The 18,858-nt window shown below is 40.9% G+C and overlaps 1 protein-coding gene across 1 annotated transcript in view; it reads left to right on the top strand.

Annotated features, from left to right (window-relative positions):
• EXPH5 (exophilin 5) overlaps positions 1-18,858 on the top strand; it is a 37,796-nt gene that overhangs the window by 6,501 nt on the left and 12,437 nt on the right. The window contains exons 2-3 of the mRNA XM_054389460.1: positions 13,439-13,596; positions 16,012-16,156. Of these exons, the coding sequence (XP_054245435.1) occupies positions 13,439-13,596; positions 16,012-16,156 (303 nt within the window). The remainder of the gene's footprint in view (positions 1-13,438; positions 13,597-16,011; positions 16,157-18,858) is intronic.

Genomic DNA, 18,858 nt, shown 5'->3' with positions numbered 1-18,858 from the left:
GAGCAGGGCCTGAACCAGCATTGCTTCCATCTTGTTGATCTTATCTGTTCAGAGTAAATTTCACTGTTAACGAAATATCAATCCTTTCCACCAAAGCTTTGCACTTCTGTATGTTTGAGAGCAGTGGGTTTTCTACATTGTGTGTAGTGGCAGAATGAGACCCAGAAGCACCTTTTGAGATGTGTTTTGTTTGGAAGAACCTATCTGATAATGCACTGAATGTATTTCTTCTTTCTTCATGTTATTGGGGCTTCAGGGTGTCCCCGCAAGACTGGCAGGGCTTGGCTGGCAGGGCCTGCCCTGCCATCCCAGAGCCCCAGTGAGACAGATAGAGACAGCTCCAGCTTGATCATCATTGTGGCACAGTACAGCCCAGGCCAGGCTTGAGGATGAGTCAGGGTCAGGATCAGGCCCAGGGAGGATAATCAGGTCTACCACAGCATGGTGATCACAGGGCAGGGCCATGGTGATGATGCAGGGCCAAGGTCAAGCCATGAAGTCACTTCAGGGTCAGGCCTGGTGACAGTGACTGTGGTCAGCTATGGCCCCATGGTGGCTAGTCAGGCCAGGGGTGGGGTGGCTGGTGTGAGGCCAGTTTGGGGCATAAGCCTGGGAGTCAAGACCTGGAGCAGTGGGGCAGTGGCTGTGCACAGGCACAGCTGGGATTTGTCTGGGGCTGTAGCTGAGGCAAGGCCGAAGAAGTAGTAGAGCCTCTATTTAAAAGCAGCTCCCAGGGGAAGGAGGCCTCTGGCTGACTTCATGACAGCTTTCTCCAGGGGCACTAGCTCTGCTCTTTCTAAGCTGGGCCTGGGTAGCCAAAGAGGACTGAGAAGGACATGTTCAGGGCATTTTCATCCATGCTTGTTCAAGCACAGGCCTTCTGTCAGGATTCAAACAAATGTTTTCATTCTTAAGTGACATAGTATCATAAAAGCGAAACTCATAATTTCTATTATTATCAACCCCACTTTCTGATGCCACTAGGGCTGTCAAAAAGAAAGATACTTGTTGAAACTGGTGAGATTTAAGCCAAGGCTTACTGTTAAGACCACAGCTTGACATTTTCCAAGTCAGAATTAATCGCAAAAGTAGAATTGAGCTTCCATATGGATAAATTGACCAGGCTTCAAGAATAAATACGTTAGGCAGAGTAGTGCAAGCTTGCAGTAACTACTGAGTGGGCAGTCAATATGGGGAGTTATTCTGGACTAGCTAATGCAGAACAGCCTGATTTTATTAGTTTTTTTATGGAGCTGTGACCCAGTTAAGGACTTTTGCAGCTTGTAGTAAGTTGGTGCCTTTCCCAGGTTTGACCGCTCCAATAGTAATACCTCTACATTCTCAACTCCCTCTGTCTCCTCTACAACTCAGGTGCAGAAGTTAAAACAATAATTGACATTGCAGCATTCCGTGCTGATCAAGCTAAGTCATGGAGATGCATGGACAACTGCCTGAAATACAGAAAATATCAATAAAGTATGATCAATTTCACTTTAGCTCAACTTTCTTATACGTATCTATTAAAAGTTGTTTGTAATGCTAGTGGCAAGTGTGGTAGAGTCACTGGGCCTCTGGAAGATAATGCCTGTCACTGCTGTGAGGAAAAGAATGATCATTCTACAGTGAGCAGCCTTGGAAAGACCCCAAAAGTGTTTCCAGGTGCTGACAGTTCTACACACTGTGTACCAACACCTTCAAGTTCTCACGTGTATTTCAGAAATATTAAATTGGTTACGCCAGAAAGTCAAAAAGGTGTGGCAAAAGAACATGTCTGGTTCATGTTCAGAGGGGCTGGTATCTCCCCAGGTACTAACACAACTGTGATCCAGTGGTTGGTGTGTTCAGGTTATATGTCTGGTAATCCTCTCAGAGACTGCAGCACATTCTTTTCCATGGTAAAGCCCAAGGTGCTGGAGTTTTGTTGGGTTTGGTCCCTGAGGTACTTCAGATTCTTGGGTTCATCTAGACATGCAGCCCTAGCACCTCCTGTAGATGTGGCTTTTGGAGAGACCAGGCTAATGGCTGGAAGCAAAGCTTGTTGGGCAGTATGTCAAGACTTCACCTGATGTTCTTTGGTTTCTGTGTGATACTGTTCTGACAGCATTTGAAAAATGTTGCATAGGTCTGTCTCTTAAAATTTAGGGTTTGTGGTTTATGTATACTGAATGTAATCATCCTTTAAAATCTTTTTTGCTTCCTGAATCTCATTTTCAAATCAAATGAAGTTCGGCCCAATACAGTTTTGAACATTGGGCACACCTCATTTTCTTCTGTGTTCCATAACTTTAATATGGGACTATATAGACTAAGGACTGGCCTCATTTTGGTCTTTCCTGTACTTGTTTTAAATTGAAAAATGACTTAATTCTTTGGAGTTGACCATCTGCAAAGTTTTGCAACTTACAGATTTCATGTGAGAAATGTATTAAAACAAGTAGGGAAAAATTGGGATCTTTCCTGAGGATTTGTGCATGTAAATGTTTACATCAAAAGTATTTCTAATAGTTCTTTGCAGGTAGATTGTTATATTGACATTGTTAAATGTAATAAGCTGTATTTCTGTGTCTGTGTTTTAAATTCTTATGAGAAACTATACTCTTCTTATCAGCTGTATCCCAGAAATAAATAGGTATATGTGCTGCCACCATAGTGTGACCAAACACATTAAAACCATGGAATAAAAGCTAAGAGTAAATAACCAAAAGTGCAGTATATGTACAACTTTTTGCACATAAACTACACACAGTTTAGTTTGTGATTGAAATAATCAAGGAACTACAATACTTCTGCCGCCATATCTTGGATTTCTAGATACAGGGGCTTGAGTGCAGAGCTTCTGTCAAGCCAAGCATGCATGGGGTACTCTGCAGTCTGTTTCTTCCTGCATGTTCTTAAATACATATTTATAGGTGTAGCTATATACTACATACATATAAATATTATATTTTAAAGTACGATTATACTATAATATTCCTATTTGCAGTGGAAGAATTGTGATAAATTATGAGATTCTAAGCTACAGGCCTGTGACTCTTTTCTTGGGTTTCTACTTATATTGTTGCCTTGAAAAGGTTTTCCATAAATATACTTATACAATATAAAAGCATTATATTTCCAGATTAAAAACATCCATCTTTTAGAGCCTACATTCACTCTTATAACTTCTTTCCCTAATTTAAAGCCATGTAAATGAGGCTTTTATAGCATTGCAGTAACATGTAAAGTGTGTGTGAGTGTATTCTGACCTTCTGTCTTACTTTTGTCACCAGAATCTTGCTTCCACTCTGTGTGAGACGCTACACAGTTGTTTGAGATCGTGAAGGTGTATTTTGAGAGACCTAGGCTCCAAGCTTACTTTTTACAAACACCTAAGCTAGTCTGGAGCCTCTAGCTCCAGCTAAGCTCTCAGCTCTGTCCAGATCCATGGTCTTTCACACACAAATCTGCTTGCAGAGCTGAGACTTGGTCTTCATTTGATATGAATTCCCCTCATTCATAGCTCCTCACCAGGCCTATGTCTGTTTTCTTGGGTTTCCCCTTATACTGTTACCTTTGAAAGGTTTTGCACCATCCCTGGAGGTGTTCAAGAGGGGATTGGATGTGGCACTTGGTGCCATGGTTTAGATAGTCATGAGGTTTAGGGTGACAGGTTGGACTCGATGATCTTTGAGGTCTCTTCCAACCTTCTTGATTCTATGATTCTATTCTATGATTCTATGATAAAGACAATTGTACAGTATCACGATGAATAGTTTCTGCATTTTATCATAGAATCATAGAATCAACCAGGTTGGAAGTGACCTTCAAGATCATCTAGTCCAACCTATCACCCAGCCCTAACCAATCAACTAGACCATGGCACTAAGTGCCTCATCCAGTCTCCTCTTGAACATCTCCAGTGATGGTGACTCCACCACCTCCCTGGGCAGCCCATTCCAATGGGCAATCACCCTCTCTGTGAAGAACTTCCTCCTAACATCCAGCCTATACCTCCCCCAGCACAACTTGAGACTGTGTCCTCTTGTTCTGCTGTTGGTTGCCTGAGAGAAGATACCAACCCCCACCTGCCTACAGCCTCCCCTCAGGTAGTTGTAGACAGCAATGAGGTCACCCCTGAGCCTCCTCTTCACCAGGCTAAACAACCCCAGCTCCCTCAGCCTCTCCTCATAGAGTTTGTGTTCCAGACCCTACTGTCTTTGTAAGGCAGTTAAATTTGTAATATGTGGCCATACTGTAAATTACTTGCACTGTCTCTTTGCATGTTATCAGTCTTTATAAAAGGTCTCACAATCAACTAGCAGCTCTACCCTGGAAGAGTAAATATGTCTGCTGTTAATCATTACCTTCTGATCTACTGAGACGCCTAAGGAGACCCAGTTCGCAGCCTTCCTCCCATCATATGGCATACACAGCATACATCTGTATTTCTATGTAAGATTGCTGGACAGACATTCAACACTTACTCCTCTCATGTGATCTTTTTGTATTGAGACTACATCTATCCCTGCAAACAAATCAGAATCCTTACATGGAGAACTTTATCTGTTGCACCTATTAGCATGTATTAATGCTGATGGAAATTCCTATTAATGAAGTAATCTCATTAGAGATATTAATTGCTAGTGTTCAGAAGCTATGTGAAAGACTTTAAAAATGATAGGTATTCTTCATTGCATCATGGATTTGTTTTGTTATTACCCTATGATATTTGTAGGTCGCTTGTGAGTATTGACCACATAATAAAGTAACACCTTTTTTTTTTTTTTTGGACATATCTGCAGTCTGTACACAGAGGTTGTAAACAATGTGTAAAGCTTTTTCAGAGTGGACCTTTCCCTCTATTTTGTACTCACTGTAGAGGAAATGGCAGTCAGCCCAAGCTGGAGAGTCACCAAGAGTTGTGACATTACTAGCAGTATTTTACCTCATTCACTCTTGTTGACCAAAGGACTAAGAGCTTTCATATTCTAAGTATGTGTAAACTCAATTAAAAGATATATATGCTTACAGCCTTTTCTATTTGTTCCATCAGTGATGAAATAATGTTTTCACTGTAAACCCAAGGTAGCTGCCATAGTTTTCATGTCAAAAACAGTATTTTGAGGCATTGTTACAGCTTGAGATGAGTGATTAATCACCCTCAGCACAGTACTCTGTGCTTTAGAAACTTTATGAAGATAGTCATTGAGTTCCTGATTTCTGAGCTTTAACTGAGAAGTACTAATTCCTGAATTGCCAGAACAAGCAGGAGTTATGTGGTCAGCAGGAGAGTGAACCTCTTCCTTGCCCCTATAACATTTCCTAGCTTTCTGTTTCAAAGAAGTGTTTGTCTTTGCTCTTGCCCAGGGGAACAGACAAAAGCATCAAGGGGAAATGGAGTGTTGGAATTCAGTGAAGGAAAACAGCAGCTAGAATAAGTTGTCTGCAGTATATTAGTTTCATATAGTTTAATATCAGAAGTTAATGCTTTGGGGAAAAGCAGAGGTAGCTTTTAGACACTGTAATGGAGTGCTTAAATGAACAAATTATAGCCAAAAAAAGACAGTGTAGGTTACAGAGCAGAAAGAAGCATCCAACACACAGTGGGAGGCCGATGTTTCCTGTATGCTGATAGTCTATCTGCCGATTGTATGTAATCACTGTGCACATTGCCACTGTGTTATGCTATCTCAAAGCAGGTGATAAGCTTTAATTTAAAAGAATATATCTGCTCAGTAAAGATAGCATAATGATCTCAGATTTTGTGATTTTTCTACTTTTTCATTAAAAGGATGAGAAGTGGAAATAGAACAATGTTCTCCATGAATAGCCAAGGTAGAACTTGGGTAAGGGCAGAAAAGAGGTTCTGTTCTTAACTCACATATCACAACTCAATCTGATATCTATTGTCATGCAAGTGTTCTGGGGATAAAAAGACAATTACTGTTCGCAGCTCTCTGCTTAAGTAGCCCAACTTGCTGCTTGAAAAGGTATTTGAGAGTGGGTATCTAAATCATGTGCAGAAGTGTTTAAAGTATTTCTGTGTTTGTGTTTATGTAGTTCTGTCTATTGAAGTGTTTGTGTTTAAAGTAGTTCTATTGTATTTACAGTCTAAAAGACTAATTCCCTTTTCACTTGCTACTTCCATATCCTGGTTTTGCACATTTCTGGAATCTAAATAGTTAGGGATAATTGTAAGCTGGCAACTTGTGACGGCGACCATCTTGCCACCACACTCCCAGAAACTGGATTTCTCTGGCAGGTCCTTTCACCTTGTCTCGTTTGATAGCGAAACCAGCTTGCAAGAGAATGTCAATGATTTTGTTACCTTTCTCGAAGACTTCTTCAGCAGTCTCACCCCACACGATGATGTCATCGATGAACTGAATGTGTTCTGGAGCTCCACCTTTCTCCAGAGCATCATGGATCACTGCATGGCAGATGGTTGAACTGTGAATCCACCCTTGGGGCAAACGAATGTGTACTGAATGCCTCTCCAGGTGAAAGCAAACTGAGGCCTGCATTCCTCTGCTATGGGAATAGAGAAGAAAGCATTAGCAATGTCTATGGTAGCATACCATTTGGCCTGCTTGGATTCCAGCTCATATTGGAGTTCCATCATGTCTGGTACAGCTGCACTCATGGGTGGAGTTACTTCATTCAAGGCACGGAAATCAACTGTCAGACGCCACTCTCCATTCTGCTTTCGCACAGGCCAGATTGGACTGTTGAAAGGTGAATGAGTTTTGCTGATGACCTTCTGACTCTCCAACTGACGAATCAAGTTTTGAATGGGCACCAAAGAGTCACGGTTGGTTCTGTATTGTCTGTGATGCACAGTTTGAGAAGCAACCGGCAGCTTTACATCCTCTATCTCATGTTGTCCCACAACTGCAGATTCATCTGAAAGCTCAGGTCTAATGGACAACTTCAATTTCCCTCCATCAATTTCTACAGTTGCTATTCCAAAAGCCCATTTGTAACCCTTAGGGTCTTTGAAACGCCCTTCTCTCAGAAAATCAATTCCCAAAATACAAGGCACATCCAGGGCTGTGACCACTAGGTGACTCTCCAGCAATCTGACCTGATGCTATTCACAACAGTGAAAGTCCTTCCATTGCATGGACCTATTACTTGCGTCATGGTCAGAAAGAAACACTGCACCAACACACTCTTTGGTCTTTCTTGTTGTGTCACATCCTTTTTGCCCATACACATCTTTAGCTGTATTGGTCATATACTCAGACAAATATATCTTAAGGTAATTTTGTGGGTTAATGGACATTTTAAAATCAATACATAATAACAAAAATGACAGCAGCAGTAATCATAATTAAAAAGGATGAAGACTTAGGTAGAAGACTAGTATTTTGAGAGAAGAGAGAACTAAATCTGAGTGGTGGATTAGCAATGACTTTAGCGGGTTAGATTCAAGAATTATTGCCAACGCAACATTTTGTTCACCAAAACAGAGGCAGCATTGATTTTTCAGAGAAATGCTTAATTTTACCAGTACAAAAGCAAAAAAAATTTGCCTTTTCGATTAGATCTTTTTACGTTGTTATAGTATGTGCAATGATTCACCTGCTTCTGCATAATGTTCTGCATACATGTAATAATGAAGCTGACTTGATTTATTGATATTAACGCAACAGAAAACAGTAAGAAAGAAAAATAAACAAAAGATTGCTTTAATGTAAGTAAAAATACACCATCTACTAAGCACAAAGACTGCCTTAGAGCATAGACCATTGTATATCTGATGTGTAAGGAAAATCTATCTTGGTTCTACGTATTGTTGCTTTTCTTCCTGGTAGGATAAACCTGCCATAGGAGTTTCTCTAGCACCTTGGAAACCAGAATGTTGTTGCTTTTGCTACTATATGTTTATATGAAGTGGTGGATAATAATTTTTTCAAAGTACTTTAGCTGTGGTAATCTGTGTCATTGTCAATAATACTTCTTTCCCCCTTTTTTTTCCCAAGTAAGGTGACAACTTGAAAGTATGTCTTTAAATTATAAAATTAAAGGAACTATAAGTAAAAAAACATTCTTGCATATGAATTTTAGAGCTACCTGTGGCTGTGGTAACAGCTAGAATTTTTTAGAAAATTAACTGACCATAGTAATCATAAATATGTACAGTTCACCACCATAGCATAAGGTATAAAGCCATGGGAAGGTGATAAGTTGAAGGAAAAAAATTAGGGAAGAATTGGTTCTTCAGTAATTCCTTTTACAGCTCCAGCCTTTTCTCACTGACAAGCTAAGGAATATAAACAAAGACAAGACATAAAGTTGGTTTTGCAAATTATCTGCACTGCTGTAGTTTTTTGTGTGATGCTTTTGGAACTGTTTTTATCTGCAATCCTTTCAGCCTTCTCTTCTCAGACACCAAGAGCTTTGATCCAATCAGCAAATACTGTTCTGCTTATCTTTAACTCGCTGCAATTCCCCATGCTCAGTGGTTGCTGTTTATCTCTTCTCTTGTGAGGTATGTGGTAAGAGACCTTCAGAACCAAATCCTGCTACTGCAGAAATCAATAGGAATCATAATTTCTACTAGGGCAAAAGTGGAATCGAGTTCTCTGTCAGCTGTGAACAGCAGAGATGTCCCCAGATGCCCTATTTGGCAACCCAGTTTCTACTACCTTATGCATGTCTCTTCTGCTCTATATTTGGGACAAAGATGGTAGAGAAAATACCTTTCCTCTTACAGTAGCAATTAAAGCTCCTTATTATCCTAAGAGGAAGTGGCAGGGGAGGCTACAGCTCCTTTCATGATATTTATGATAACCCACATGAAAGTCTAGTACATACAAACATTTAACTTTTCCCTGGAAACGTCTGTGTAAGAAATACTGAGCCATCCTTGTGCCAGTAAGGAAGAGATGTTTTTAAAAACAATGCAAAGGAATTGCTCCCAAGTGATTCATTAGTTTAGATGCTGTGTAGGATAATAGATGGGAAAAGGTAATGAGGTGTATACCCTGTGAAGTCATTCAGGATTGCTGCCTTCACTGGTTTGTGGAGCAGTCTTCTGTCAGTTCTCCTGGGAATGGAGTTGCCTTTAATCCTGCAACAGCTTGCAGGTACTTTTTTCAGTCGTAACGATATTGTGTCATCTCAAAAAGAAGTGGATCTGAGTGTCCAAAGCAGCTGTAGAGAAATGAAGAGGAAGGATGGATGGAGCAGACAGGGAAGCAGGATTAGTACATTTGGTTTAGAGGGCATTAGGTGTTTTGACACTGCTGGGGAGCAGTGTCTCAATATATAATTTGCAATCCAACTAACAATAGCGCTGCCTTAAAGGCAAATTCACTGCAATATTGGCTGCAGATACCATCTTCTGCTGTAAATTGTTTCTTGAGACGGGCTTTCCTTCCACTGCACAACTGTTGTTCATTAGTATCATGAGGGGGCATGTAGACTTGACAGAGCAAGTATATAGGGAAATGATGTGGTTTGGCTGGGAGTCATCACAAATATATATGTAATAGTCATGTGATATTGCAATTACACATCCTGTATCACATTAATGTTATTTGGTAGTCACATAACTATATATATATAGGGTTCAATACATGGGGCCTGCATGTGTGTGTAAATGTAAATATGCACAGGTAATGTAAAGGGTTTATGGCATGAGTTGGGCATGCCAGCACAATTCAAAAGCAGTTCCTTCACAGATAATGCCTGAAGATCATGCCAAGTGTGTACCAATAAAGACTTTACAGGGTTTAAACATTGATGACAGTCTTTGTACAAGACATGTAACATATTTTTCAGTGGAAGGCATGTCCGTAGAACGCCCGACTCTGTCGCTGTTAGATTAAGCGTAGGGCTTGTGTGTTTTCCTTTCTCTCCGGACGCCACACAGGTCAAGCGAACAGCAGTTTCTGCACCAAAGGCTGCCCGCTGTCCCTGAGGGGGTTGATTGCAGATCCGCCCGGAACAAGCGCAGCGGAGGCCGAGGCTCCGGCAGCCACCGCTAGGTGGCGCAGGGGCCCCAAGCTAGCCCCCACCGTGCGGCGGGCGGCGAGAGAAACCGGTTCGCTCTGCATGGCGCCCGAAGGGCGAGGGGGGTGTGTGAGAGGTGGTCGGTCCTGGCGGGATGCAGGAACACTGCTGTGGGCTTGTTTTCCGGGCAATCGCTGGGACCGCAGCCACTCCCAACATACCTCATACCTGGCTCTGTGCCCTCTTACTCCTGGTATCTTGGATCCCCTTTGCTGAGGCCACAGGAGTGAGGTCATGAAGTTGGCGCTTGAGAGCACTTCGTTCCTCGCCTCTCCCGTTTCACATTACTGCCAGGCTGTTTTCAGTACTGCAGATGGCGTTTATGGTGTTTAGTCACTCCTGTGGTGCGGCAGTATCGGTGATGATTAACATTTTTGCCTTTGTAGTAAGTTTATTGCAAATGGCTAGTACTTGTCCATGTGTCTGCATAATCTTCTGTAGGGAAATACTCATTTACCAAAAACGTCTTCTCTTGCCCTCCTATTCTTCAGATGCTACCAGATGAACATTAGGTACTAGTATGGACAGTATACCAAGTATTAATTCCATATGAAAGAACATCCAGGCTAGATATTTAAGTTTGGTTTTGTGAGGTAATGTCTCAGAGAATGTGAGATCTTATTTAAAGTGATAACTGAAAAAATACATGATATCTGTGAGCATCTGTATACCTAGACATGGGGTTTACCACTGATTAAGGTGGAAGATTTCCGTGAAAGCCTTGCTAAAACACTCGTGTTACATCTCCAGGCTGTGCACAAAGTCTTTGTTCTGTAGCCATCAGAATCAACTGGGACATGGATTTGTACTTTAGGCACTTGTGTAATCTAAATTGGAAACAAGTCACTTGCATCTCCACTGCACTATTCCAACTCCTTTTTTCATGTCCAGATAAACAGGCAATTCATTCCTGTGATTTCTTGTTCTAAAACCTAAACTTGCTACTAAAATCTTCTTCAGTTGCAGCCCATGTGTAGCTTGTTCAGGTTTCATTACTGTGTGGTATTTATATTATTAGTTGCTTCCATACATAGTAAACACAGGCAGAATAACTATGCAGTAAGGAGAGAGGAAAATATGATACCGTTCATGGTATACATGGGAACATCAGTGTATTGGTGGAAGTAGATCTCTTCAACGATTTAAACAGATTTAGGCAGTCATCCTCTGGAGTCAAGTTTTTTCGCATTATGTCTATTCCTAAGTGTTACAGAGCAGTAGTAATTCATGGATTTGTGAAAGAACTTGTAGTTAATGAAGACCCAGAATAGCAGTAGATAGACCGAATTCGTATACCAAGGGCATCAAATGAGGCTAGACAAAGACTTATTTCACTTGTGTCAGGTATTAAACATGTAGGCTGTAATGATTATTGCTGCTTTAAAAAATACTCACTATTGAAACAAGTGAATCGCTTAAGATTGTATATGTTTTTTTATATTAATTATGCCTATTTTTTTCAGTTCACAGTGTCTTCTGTTTTAAAAGGTTCTTTTGTCCTAACTGCTGGCTGGAATGACTGACTTCTTTCTTGCTGAGGCCATGCTGCTGTCTAATTTGTTGGTTGTTTATAGCAAGGTCATAGAAACCTGTAAAACTCCTGTTGAAGATGCTCTTAATCTATATGAGGAGTATTATTAGAATTTTGACTCAATTAAATTACAGAACCACTCCATTCTCTTGGAACTACTTTGAAGGCCAAATGCCAGGTCCTGCACTTGGGTCACAACAACTCCAAGCAACACTACAGGCTTGAGGAAGTGTGGCAGGAAAGTTGTCTGGCAGAAAGGGACCTGGGGATTCTAATTGACAAGCAACTGAATACGGGCAAGCAGTGTGCCCAGGTGGTCAAGAAAGCCAATGGCATCCTGGCTTGTATTAGAAATGCTGTGTCCAGCAGGAGTAGGGAGATGATTGTCCACTTGTACTCAGCTCTGGTGAGGCCACACCTTGAGTATTGTGTTCAGTTTTGGGCGCCTCAATACAAGAGAGATGTCAAAGTGCTGAAGCAAGTGCAGAGGAGGGGAACGAAGCTGGCGAAGGGCCTGGAGAATAGATCTTATGAAAAGCGACTGAAGGAGCTGGGGCTGTTTAGTTTGGAGAAGAGGAGGCTGAGGGGAGACCTCATTGCTCTCTATGCATACCTGAAAGGACATTGTAGAGAGGCTGGTGCTGGTCTCTTCTCCGTTGTAATTAGTGATAGAACAAAAGGGAACGGCCTCAAGCTGCAGCTGGGTATGTTTAGACTGGACATTAGGAAGATGCTTTTCAAACAGAAAGAGTGATCAGGCATTGGAATAGGCTGTCCAGGGAGGTGGCTGAGTCACCACCCCTGAATGTGCTTAAAGGTGGTTTGGATGTGGTGCTTGGGGATGTGGTTTAGGAGTGAACCTTGTAAAGTAGGGTTATCAGTTTGAGTTGGTAATCCTGAATGTTTCTGTGATTCTGTGAAGTATAATCACATCCTGGGCTCCATCAAAAAAGTGTGGCCAGCAGGTTGAGGCACTACTCTGCTCTTGTGAGACCCCGCTTGGAGCACTCTGGGGCCCCAAGCATATGAGGGAAATGGAGCTGCTGTGAGGGGGTCTTGAGGAGGACCACAAGGATGATTGGAGGGTGGGAGAGCCTCCACTGTGGGGATAGGCTGAAAGAGTTGGGGCTGTTCAGCCTGGAGACCAGAGGGTTCCAAGGAGACCTTAGAACAGCCTTCTGGTGTCTGAAGGAGGCCTACAGGAGGGCTGGGAAGGGACTCTTTACAAGGGCTAATAGTGGTAGGACAAGAGGGAATGGATTTAGGCTCGGGGAGGGTGGATTTAGACTGGAGATTAGGAGGAGGTTCTTTCCAGTGGGGGTGGTGAGACACTGGAGAGGTTGTGCAGGGAAGTCATGGATGCCCCCGCCCTGGAGGTCTTCGGGGCTAGGTTGGATGAGACCTTGGGCACCCTGGTCTGGTGGAGGGTGGCCCTACCCATGGCAGGTGGGTTGGAACTGGATAAAATCTTTGAGGTCCTTTCCAACCTAATCCATTCTATGAATCATTCCATCAATCTATGAAAATGTGATAAACTCGTTGAACATGTTGCAGGAGTGCCTGTTAGCTGAATTTACCATTTATCACTCTCCATCACATGGAAAATGTGTGGTGGGCACCTCACTGTCAGGGCCTCAGTAAGCTTCCTTTTGAAAATCTGAATAATCTGCTTCTGCTTAAATAAGAGAATAAATCAGGAATTGCTTTGTTAGGGTATTACTTATTCAATTGTTGGTTGAACTTAATCTTATTTTCAATTAGCTTTATAATGCTTGTGAATTATTACCTCATTTTTTGAATGAATTAAGAAGGAGGCACTTAAAATGAGCAATAGGGAGAGTTACTGATGATGTGCCTGTAATATCTAAAATGACTTTAAAATAATATTTTTGTTTTTTTACTTCCTAGTAAACTTCGGAAGAGAAAGAAGTCTGAAACAGGACTGCCAGGAGTGACTGGAGAATGGTTTGAAGAAATAAAAAGAAATAAATTTCAGAATTACACAGATGTCAATAGAATGCTAAAACTACCATTAGAGCATCAGCTAAAGAAGAGCAAAACCATAAGTGAGTTTTATTTTTCCATTTCCTTTTCTATATTATAATTATCACCAAAACAATATCTTAGAGCATTTCAGAGTGCAATAGCTAAGGAGTTTCTGCAATGACATTAAGTTTTTTCCCATGTCAAAGTTTTATGAAAAATGTATTTTCAGAATACTATGTTTCCTTATGCAAGTTTGGTTAAAAGCACACAGCTGGGAGTCACAACACATAAGCCCCTGATATTCTTATCACATAGCTAAAATCACATGCCCAGGTTGTAAGGACATGGAAGATTATCAGGCCCAACCTTTCATGGCAAAGGGAGCCTAGATGAGATTATCTAACACAACAGTCCAGTCACACCTTCAAAACCTTCAGCTTTAGGGACTCTACTACATCCCTGGGGAGGTTATTCCAGTGATTGATTGTCCTCATTGTCATTTTTTTTTCTTAAGATGATCTTAGAGGTCTTTTCCAACCAAAACAATTCTATGATTCTGTGATAAGATGGAGGTGGTGTAATACAGTAAATACATCAGTGGTTTCTGAATCAAAGCAGTAATGTTTACTTTGTTATTAAAGTGTTTAAATTTTACCTTGTTTTCTTAAAGAAACTTGCACCTAAATGACATTTGGTATAAGCAGGTAATCTAGATTTGGGTGAGGGAGGGTTGACTGTTCCATGGAAAATTCTTCCTGGTAACACTGGACTAAAGGCCTGCCAGTGCTAATTATCAGGGCAGGTGACAAAGCCTGAAAAGTTGGGCTGACCAGGAAGCAACTTCTGGAGATCTCATTTCACAGGTTCAGTTGCCCGTCCAAAATGAACATGCACAAGAGCCACGGTGTCGCTATACCAAGCGTAGCATTCTGTATTGTCTTTCTTTTTCATCTTTCATTCAGATAGTTTTCATATCCAATATATCCTTTTCTTCCATTCACTTTCTGCATGTTTTTCATCGAGCTCTTCCTGTTTGTGCTTTATAGCAACTGGAAGCAGAGCCATGAATTCAAAACAAAAGCAAAATTTTCCTGAAACAGAGAACAGATCTTTGTTTTTCCTGACCTTTCTTCCCCAGCATCCCCTCTAGTCCACTATTTTTCTCTATTTTTCTCTTTCAGAGGTGGTCCAATTGGTGCATTAGCTAAATAAACTCTGTGTAATTTTTCTCTGGTATTTCATTTTGAAAGCTGTTGTTTCTATTTCAGATCTGAAGAAGGGGTTGTGTGCCTCCAAGGCTTAATCTGGTATTTCCGACTGTATAAATTGGTTTAACAAAAGGTACTACTTCTACCTACAAAGCCTTGCTCTTTCTACATCCCTAGACCATCCTGGCTAATGCAGAGTGCTCTTAGGACTCTACGGATGGCATCTTTATTGTCAAGGAAAACAATGCCACCAAGAGGTTAGGCTCTGAAAGGAGTAAAGGACAGAACATTTTGTAATATACAGTAATTGTCTCTGAAGTGAAAGCCATGTGTTGCACACAGGATTTAAATCATGTGACATGAATTATTCACTCCAAAATTCTGCCCCTTGCTGTTGTGATCAGTGACACTTTGCTCTCATTTCTGGTCGTGCTTTCTCCTGCAGTCACTGGGTGAGCCATTTTCAGGCTGTTACATGGCTTCAGGGATGTGATGTTTCAAATGGAAGAAAAAAGAAAAAAGATGTTGTGCCTTATTCCTGAGTGAAATCTTGTTTCCTTACGTCCTTTAGTTTCCTGTGGTGTGCTTTAATAGCAGATGATGCAGTTTCTTTCCCTAGCAATTTGTGAGCAACACTCATCCACTCCTTCATACTAATCGCCAGCTGATTTTACAGGTAGACTGGATTTATGTTTTGTTTGAAGGAATCAAATCATCGCCTTCCCAGAGAAATCATTCATGATATCTTGCATTCAAAATACAATTCTGATATGCAGTTTGCAACAGAAAAAACATACTCCAGTAGCCGTGGGAATCCCATCATAAAAATTTGTAAGATGCAGAAGACTCCTTACAGTCGTAAATTATTTTATCTTCAGGGCTGTCATATTTCTGTCTCTTACAAAAGTGAAAAGAATGTGATAATGATTGTGGGTGCTTCCATTTTCAAATGCCCAATTTGCCTATATTTTAAAATGGTTCTGGTTTTCAAATGATTGAGTGCTGATTACTTTCTCAAAATCCGCCTCATTTATCTCACGTGCATCACCCAAAACCAGTAATACCTTTTGCAGCTTTAGATGTGTTTATCTTTCTCTTAGTCTTCTAGATAGTGATTAGAAAGCATCCTGTTACATAGTCTGTCCAAAACTGTAAATAAAACTGGATTTTCCTGGCATAAAAGGTAAGCAAAAGAAATTGTTTATGAAGACATAACATTTTGTGTATATTTTAATACTATATTTAGTAAGAACTTGAAACAAGTAACATTTTCTATAATATTTTTAGATCATAAAGAATTAAAAATGTCATCCCGCACAAATCCTCAAGCACAAAAGAACACTTCAGCTTCCTTTCTGGGGTTCAGATCACCTTTTGCTTGGCTTTTCTCCTTTAGAAAATCAAGGAAAAGCCAGACTCAGAAGCAACCACGGTGAGCTATAATCAGAACATTCATTATTTTCAGCTTGAAAAAAAATGTCCATGAATTATTCTATACTTTGCTTACAAAACTTTGTTAAAATTATTTTTCCAGTCTCTTGTCTTTCATCTCGCTGGGAAGACTGGGATTTTACTTGTTCATGTAATGAAATATTTTCTGTTCTGTGTCAGAAGAAGGGGGGCTAAGTGGCAAATAATAGATAAAGACTCTTGCCTACATCTATTTTGCTCAGGTCTTGCATAAAGGTTTTAAGTGTATGAAGGCCCTAGACTTAGCAGTGGCAGTGTCCTATTAAATTCCCTCTCAAGAGGACAAGGTGCAAGGCAGATGGGGATCTAGTGCCCTGTGGCTGTGATACAACAGGAAAGAGTAGCTTTCCCAGGCCATGGCAGAGAGTACCGGCCCCAGGCAGCTGTGCTGCATCAGTTCCCACCATTTCTAGCCCAGAGGCAGTTCAGAGGCAGGCCGGTAGCTTTAGCTGTAGCCAGGCAAACAAGGCTGCTCTCCAGTGCTTCTGTCTTCTGTGCCTTGTCAAGACTTTCATTTCAACTGGGTATGAAGCAAACGTATAGGACTGGAGCTGATGTTTGAAGAGCACCTTTCTCCCCTTGCCATCCACAGGGTTAAAGCTGCTGTTCAGAAGGAAGCAGGGGGGTTACTCTTGGGTTATTTAGGCTGACCTCTCCTAACTTTTGTCCTGTATGTCGAAACTCCTGAGCAAAATAGTATTATTTTTGTGTGCATTTTAGGGTAGATCATGGGACTGGAAATCCTTGGTAAAAGTGCATTGTGCAGAACTGTGAAATATAAGTAAGCAGCAAGATCTTTGCCACAAAGAACTGATTTCCACTCTGTGAATGTCAGGTTGCTACTCTGATCCATGCCTGGGGCTCCTAGGCGGCATGACGCTAAAAGAAGGAGCAGCCATAAAAAACAATGACAGGGAATGAAAGCCTCTAAAGAAATTATGATTAGTCTGATGCTTAGGCTTTGTAGCACAGCAGCTTGCCATTGTGGACTGTTTGTATCAAAGCAGGAGATTTAAGGAGAGGTTTGAATGGAGGCCAGTGAGGTTAGCTTTGTGGATGTTTACTGATTCCAATTCCTCAGAGCAATGCAGCATAGGAAACAAAACAAAACCCAAAAAGGCAGAGTTTTAACACTGCTCCATACCTGCCATCTGCTCCCTCCTCCCACTCCCTCCTCTTTCCTGTGACGTGGTAATGCCCCCTGTGCTGGGACACACAGACAACAGCCACAGCCCTCCCTGCGGAATAAAGGGGCACTTGTGTACCTGAGAATCAGATTTCAAGGGAGCTTTATCCTGGTGCACGGTAAGGTGCCAGTGCAAGGCTGGCAAGCCTTGGGCTAAGAAGGGCTAAGCTTTGCTCTAGAATCTAATCTAAGCATTTAAATAATTTCTTAATTTAAGAAGAAAAAAAAAAAGGAAACCCAAACGATGCCTGCTTCTTTCATCAGCTTTTCTAATACGAACACATCAGGGTTTTCCACAGAAAATCCAGTGTATCTCAGGCTCAGACGCCACCGATTTCTTACCGAGCACAGCTTGAAAAATAAACAAGTCAATCCTGACGTGTAACTGAGCTGATTGCTACATTTTCTAGACACGCCTCTCTGTCGAAAATTTCCCCCACCCTCTTCTAGGTGTTGCCGTGGCATGTGGTTAGCTTTTAGCATAGACAAAGCACTGAAATAATCTGCGTCTCACCAGGTAGAGTTATTCTGGAGAGCTAGTGAAATGCAGTAGGAGACAGCACTGTAAATCCTGTAAGTAAGCCTAACTGGCAGAGGCTTTTAAATTACTTAAACATTAATGGCTGTTTAGAGGGTCCTTTCTGTACTGGAGAGAGTTTTATTAGCTGCGGTGGTGTTTTGCTGTGAGAATAAATTATGGATGCTGCAAAAAAGACAGTGATTATGTGGAGATACAGAAGATGCTAATAGAAGGTTTGTAACTGTTGTCTGAAGGTAGTGAAATGTTTGATCATTTTTGGTTCAAAAGTGTTTGGTGTTCTTGCATCCATCTGTATTCGCTAATGTGTTAGTGTGACTCATACTGGAAAAGAAATGCTGTTATGTTTTCAGCATATTTTAGTTAGGACTTTGTTTCTTAGCTGGCTTCTTATGCAGCACTGGTAAGAATAGTATAGAAGAAAACAGATTACACTCTGACACTAGGCAACTCGAGATGTCCTGGGGAAGACAGGTGCCTCTGTGAAAATACCAATTTGCAGCAGATTTTAACTCATGGATTTATATTATTGTTACCAGTAGTGATAAGAGTAAGTAGAGTCATCTTTTACTAATAATCTTGCATTTGGTTGTCATAGAAAAGATACATATGTGTATAAGTTTAAAAGTATAAAATATAACTTCTTGTTTTCCATAGTAGTATTTTTCAGATGGCAGATATTTCTGAACTTGAGCAGTAATTTAACTTCTGTTTATGACTAATAGATAAAGCGTACAAGTATATGTCTATGTGCGCATGCATGTGCAAAAAAATGTAAACGTTGCTCAATATCCATAACCAAAAAAGAAAATTACATTTTTTCTAAAATTAGGCGATCTTCTTCTGAAAATAAGCAAAACTTTAATTTTGTAATGCTGAAGAAGTTAAAAGAGTTCAGAAAAAGTAATGAGGCAGTTTGAGAAGTGGAGGGATTGGCATA

The sequence above is a fragment of the Indicator indicator genome, chromosome 1, assembly GCF_027791375.1.
Source record: "Indicator indicator isolate 239-I01 chromosome 1, UM_Iind_1.1, whole genome shotgun sequence".
In the NCBI taxonomy this organism is placed as follows: domain Eukaryota; kingdom Metazoa; phylum Chordata; class Aves; order Piciformes; family Indicatoridae; genus Indicator; species Indicator indicator.
This window is presented reverse-complemented; position numbering and strand designations above follow the sequence as displayed.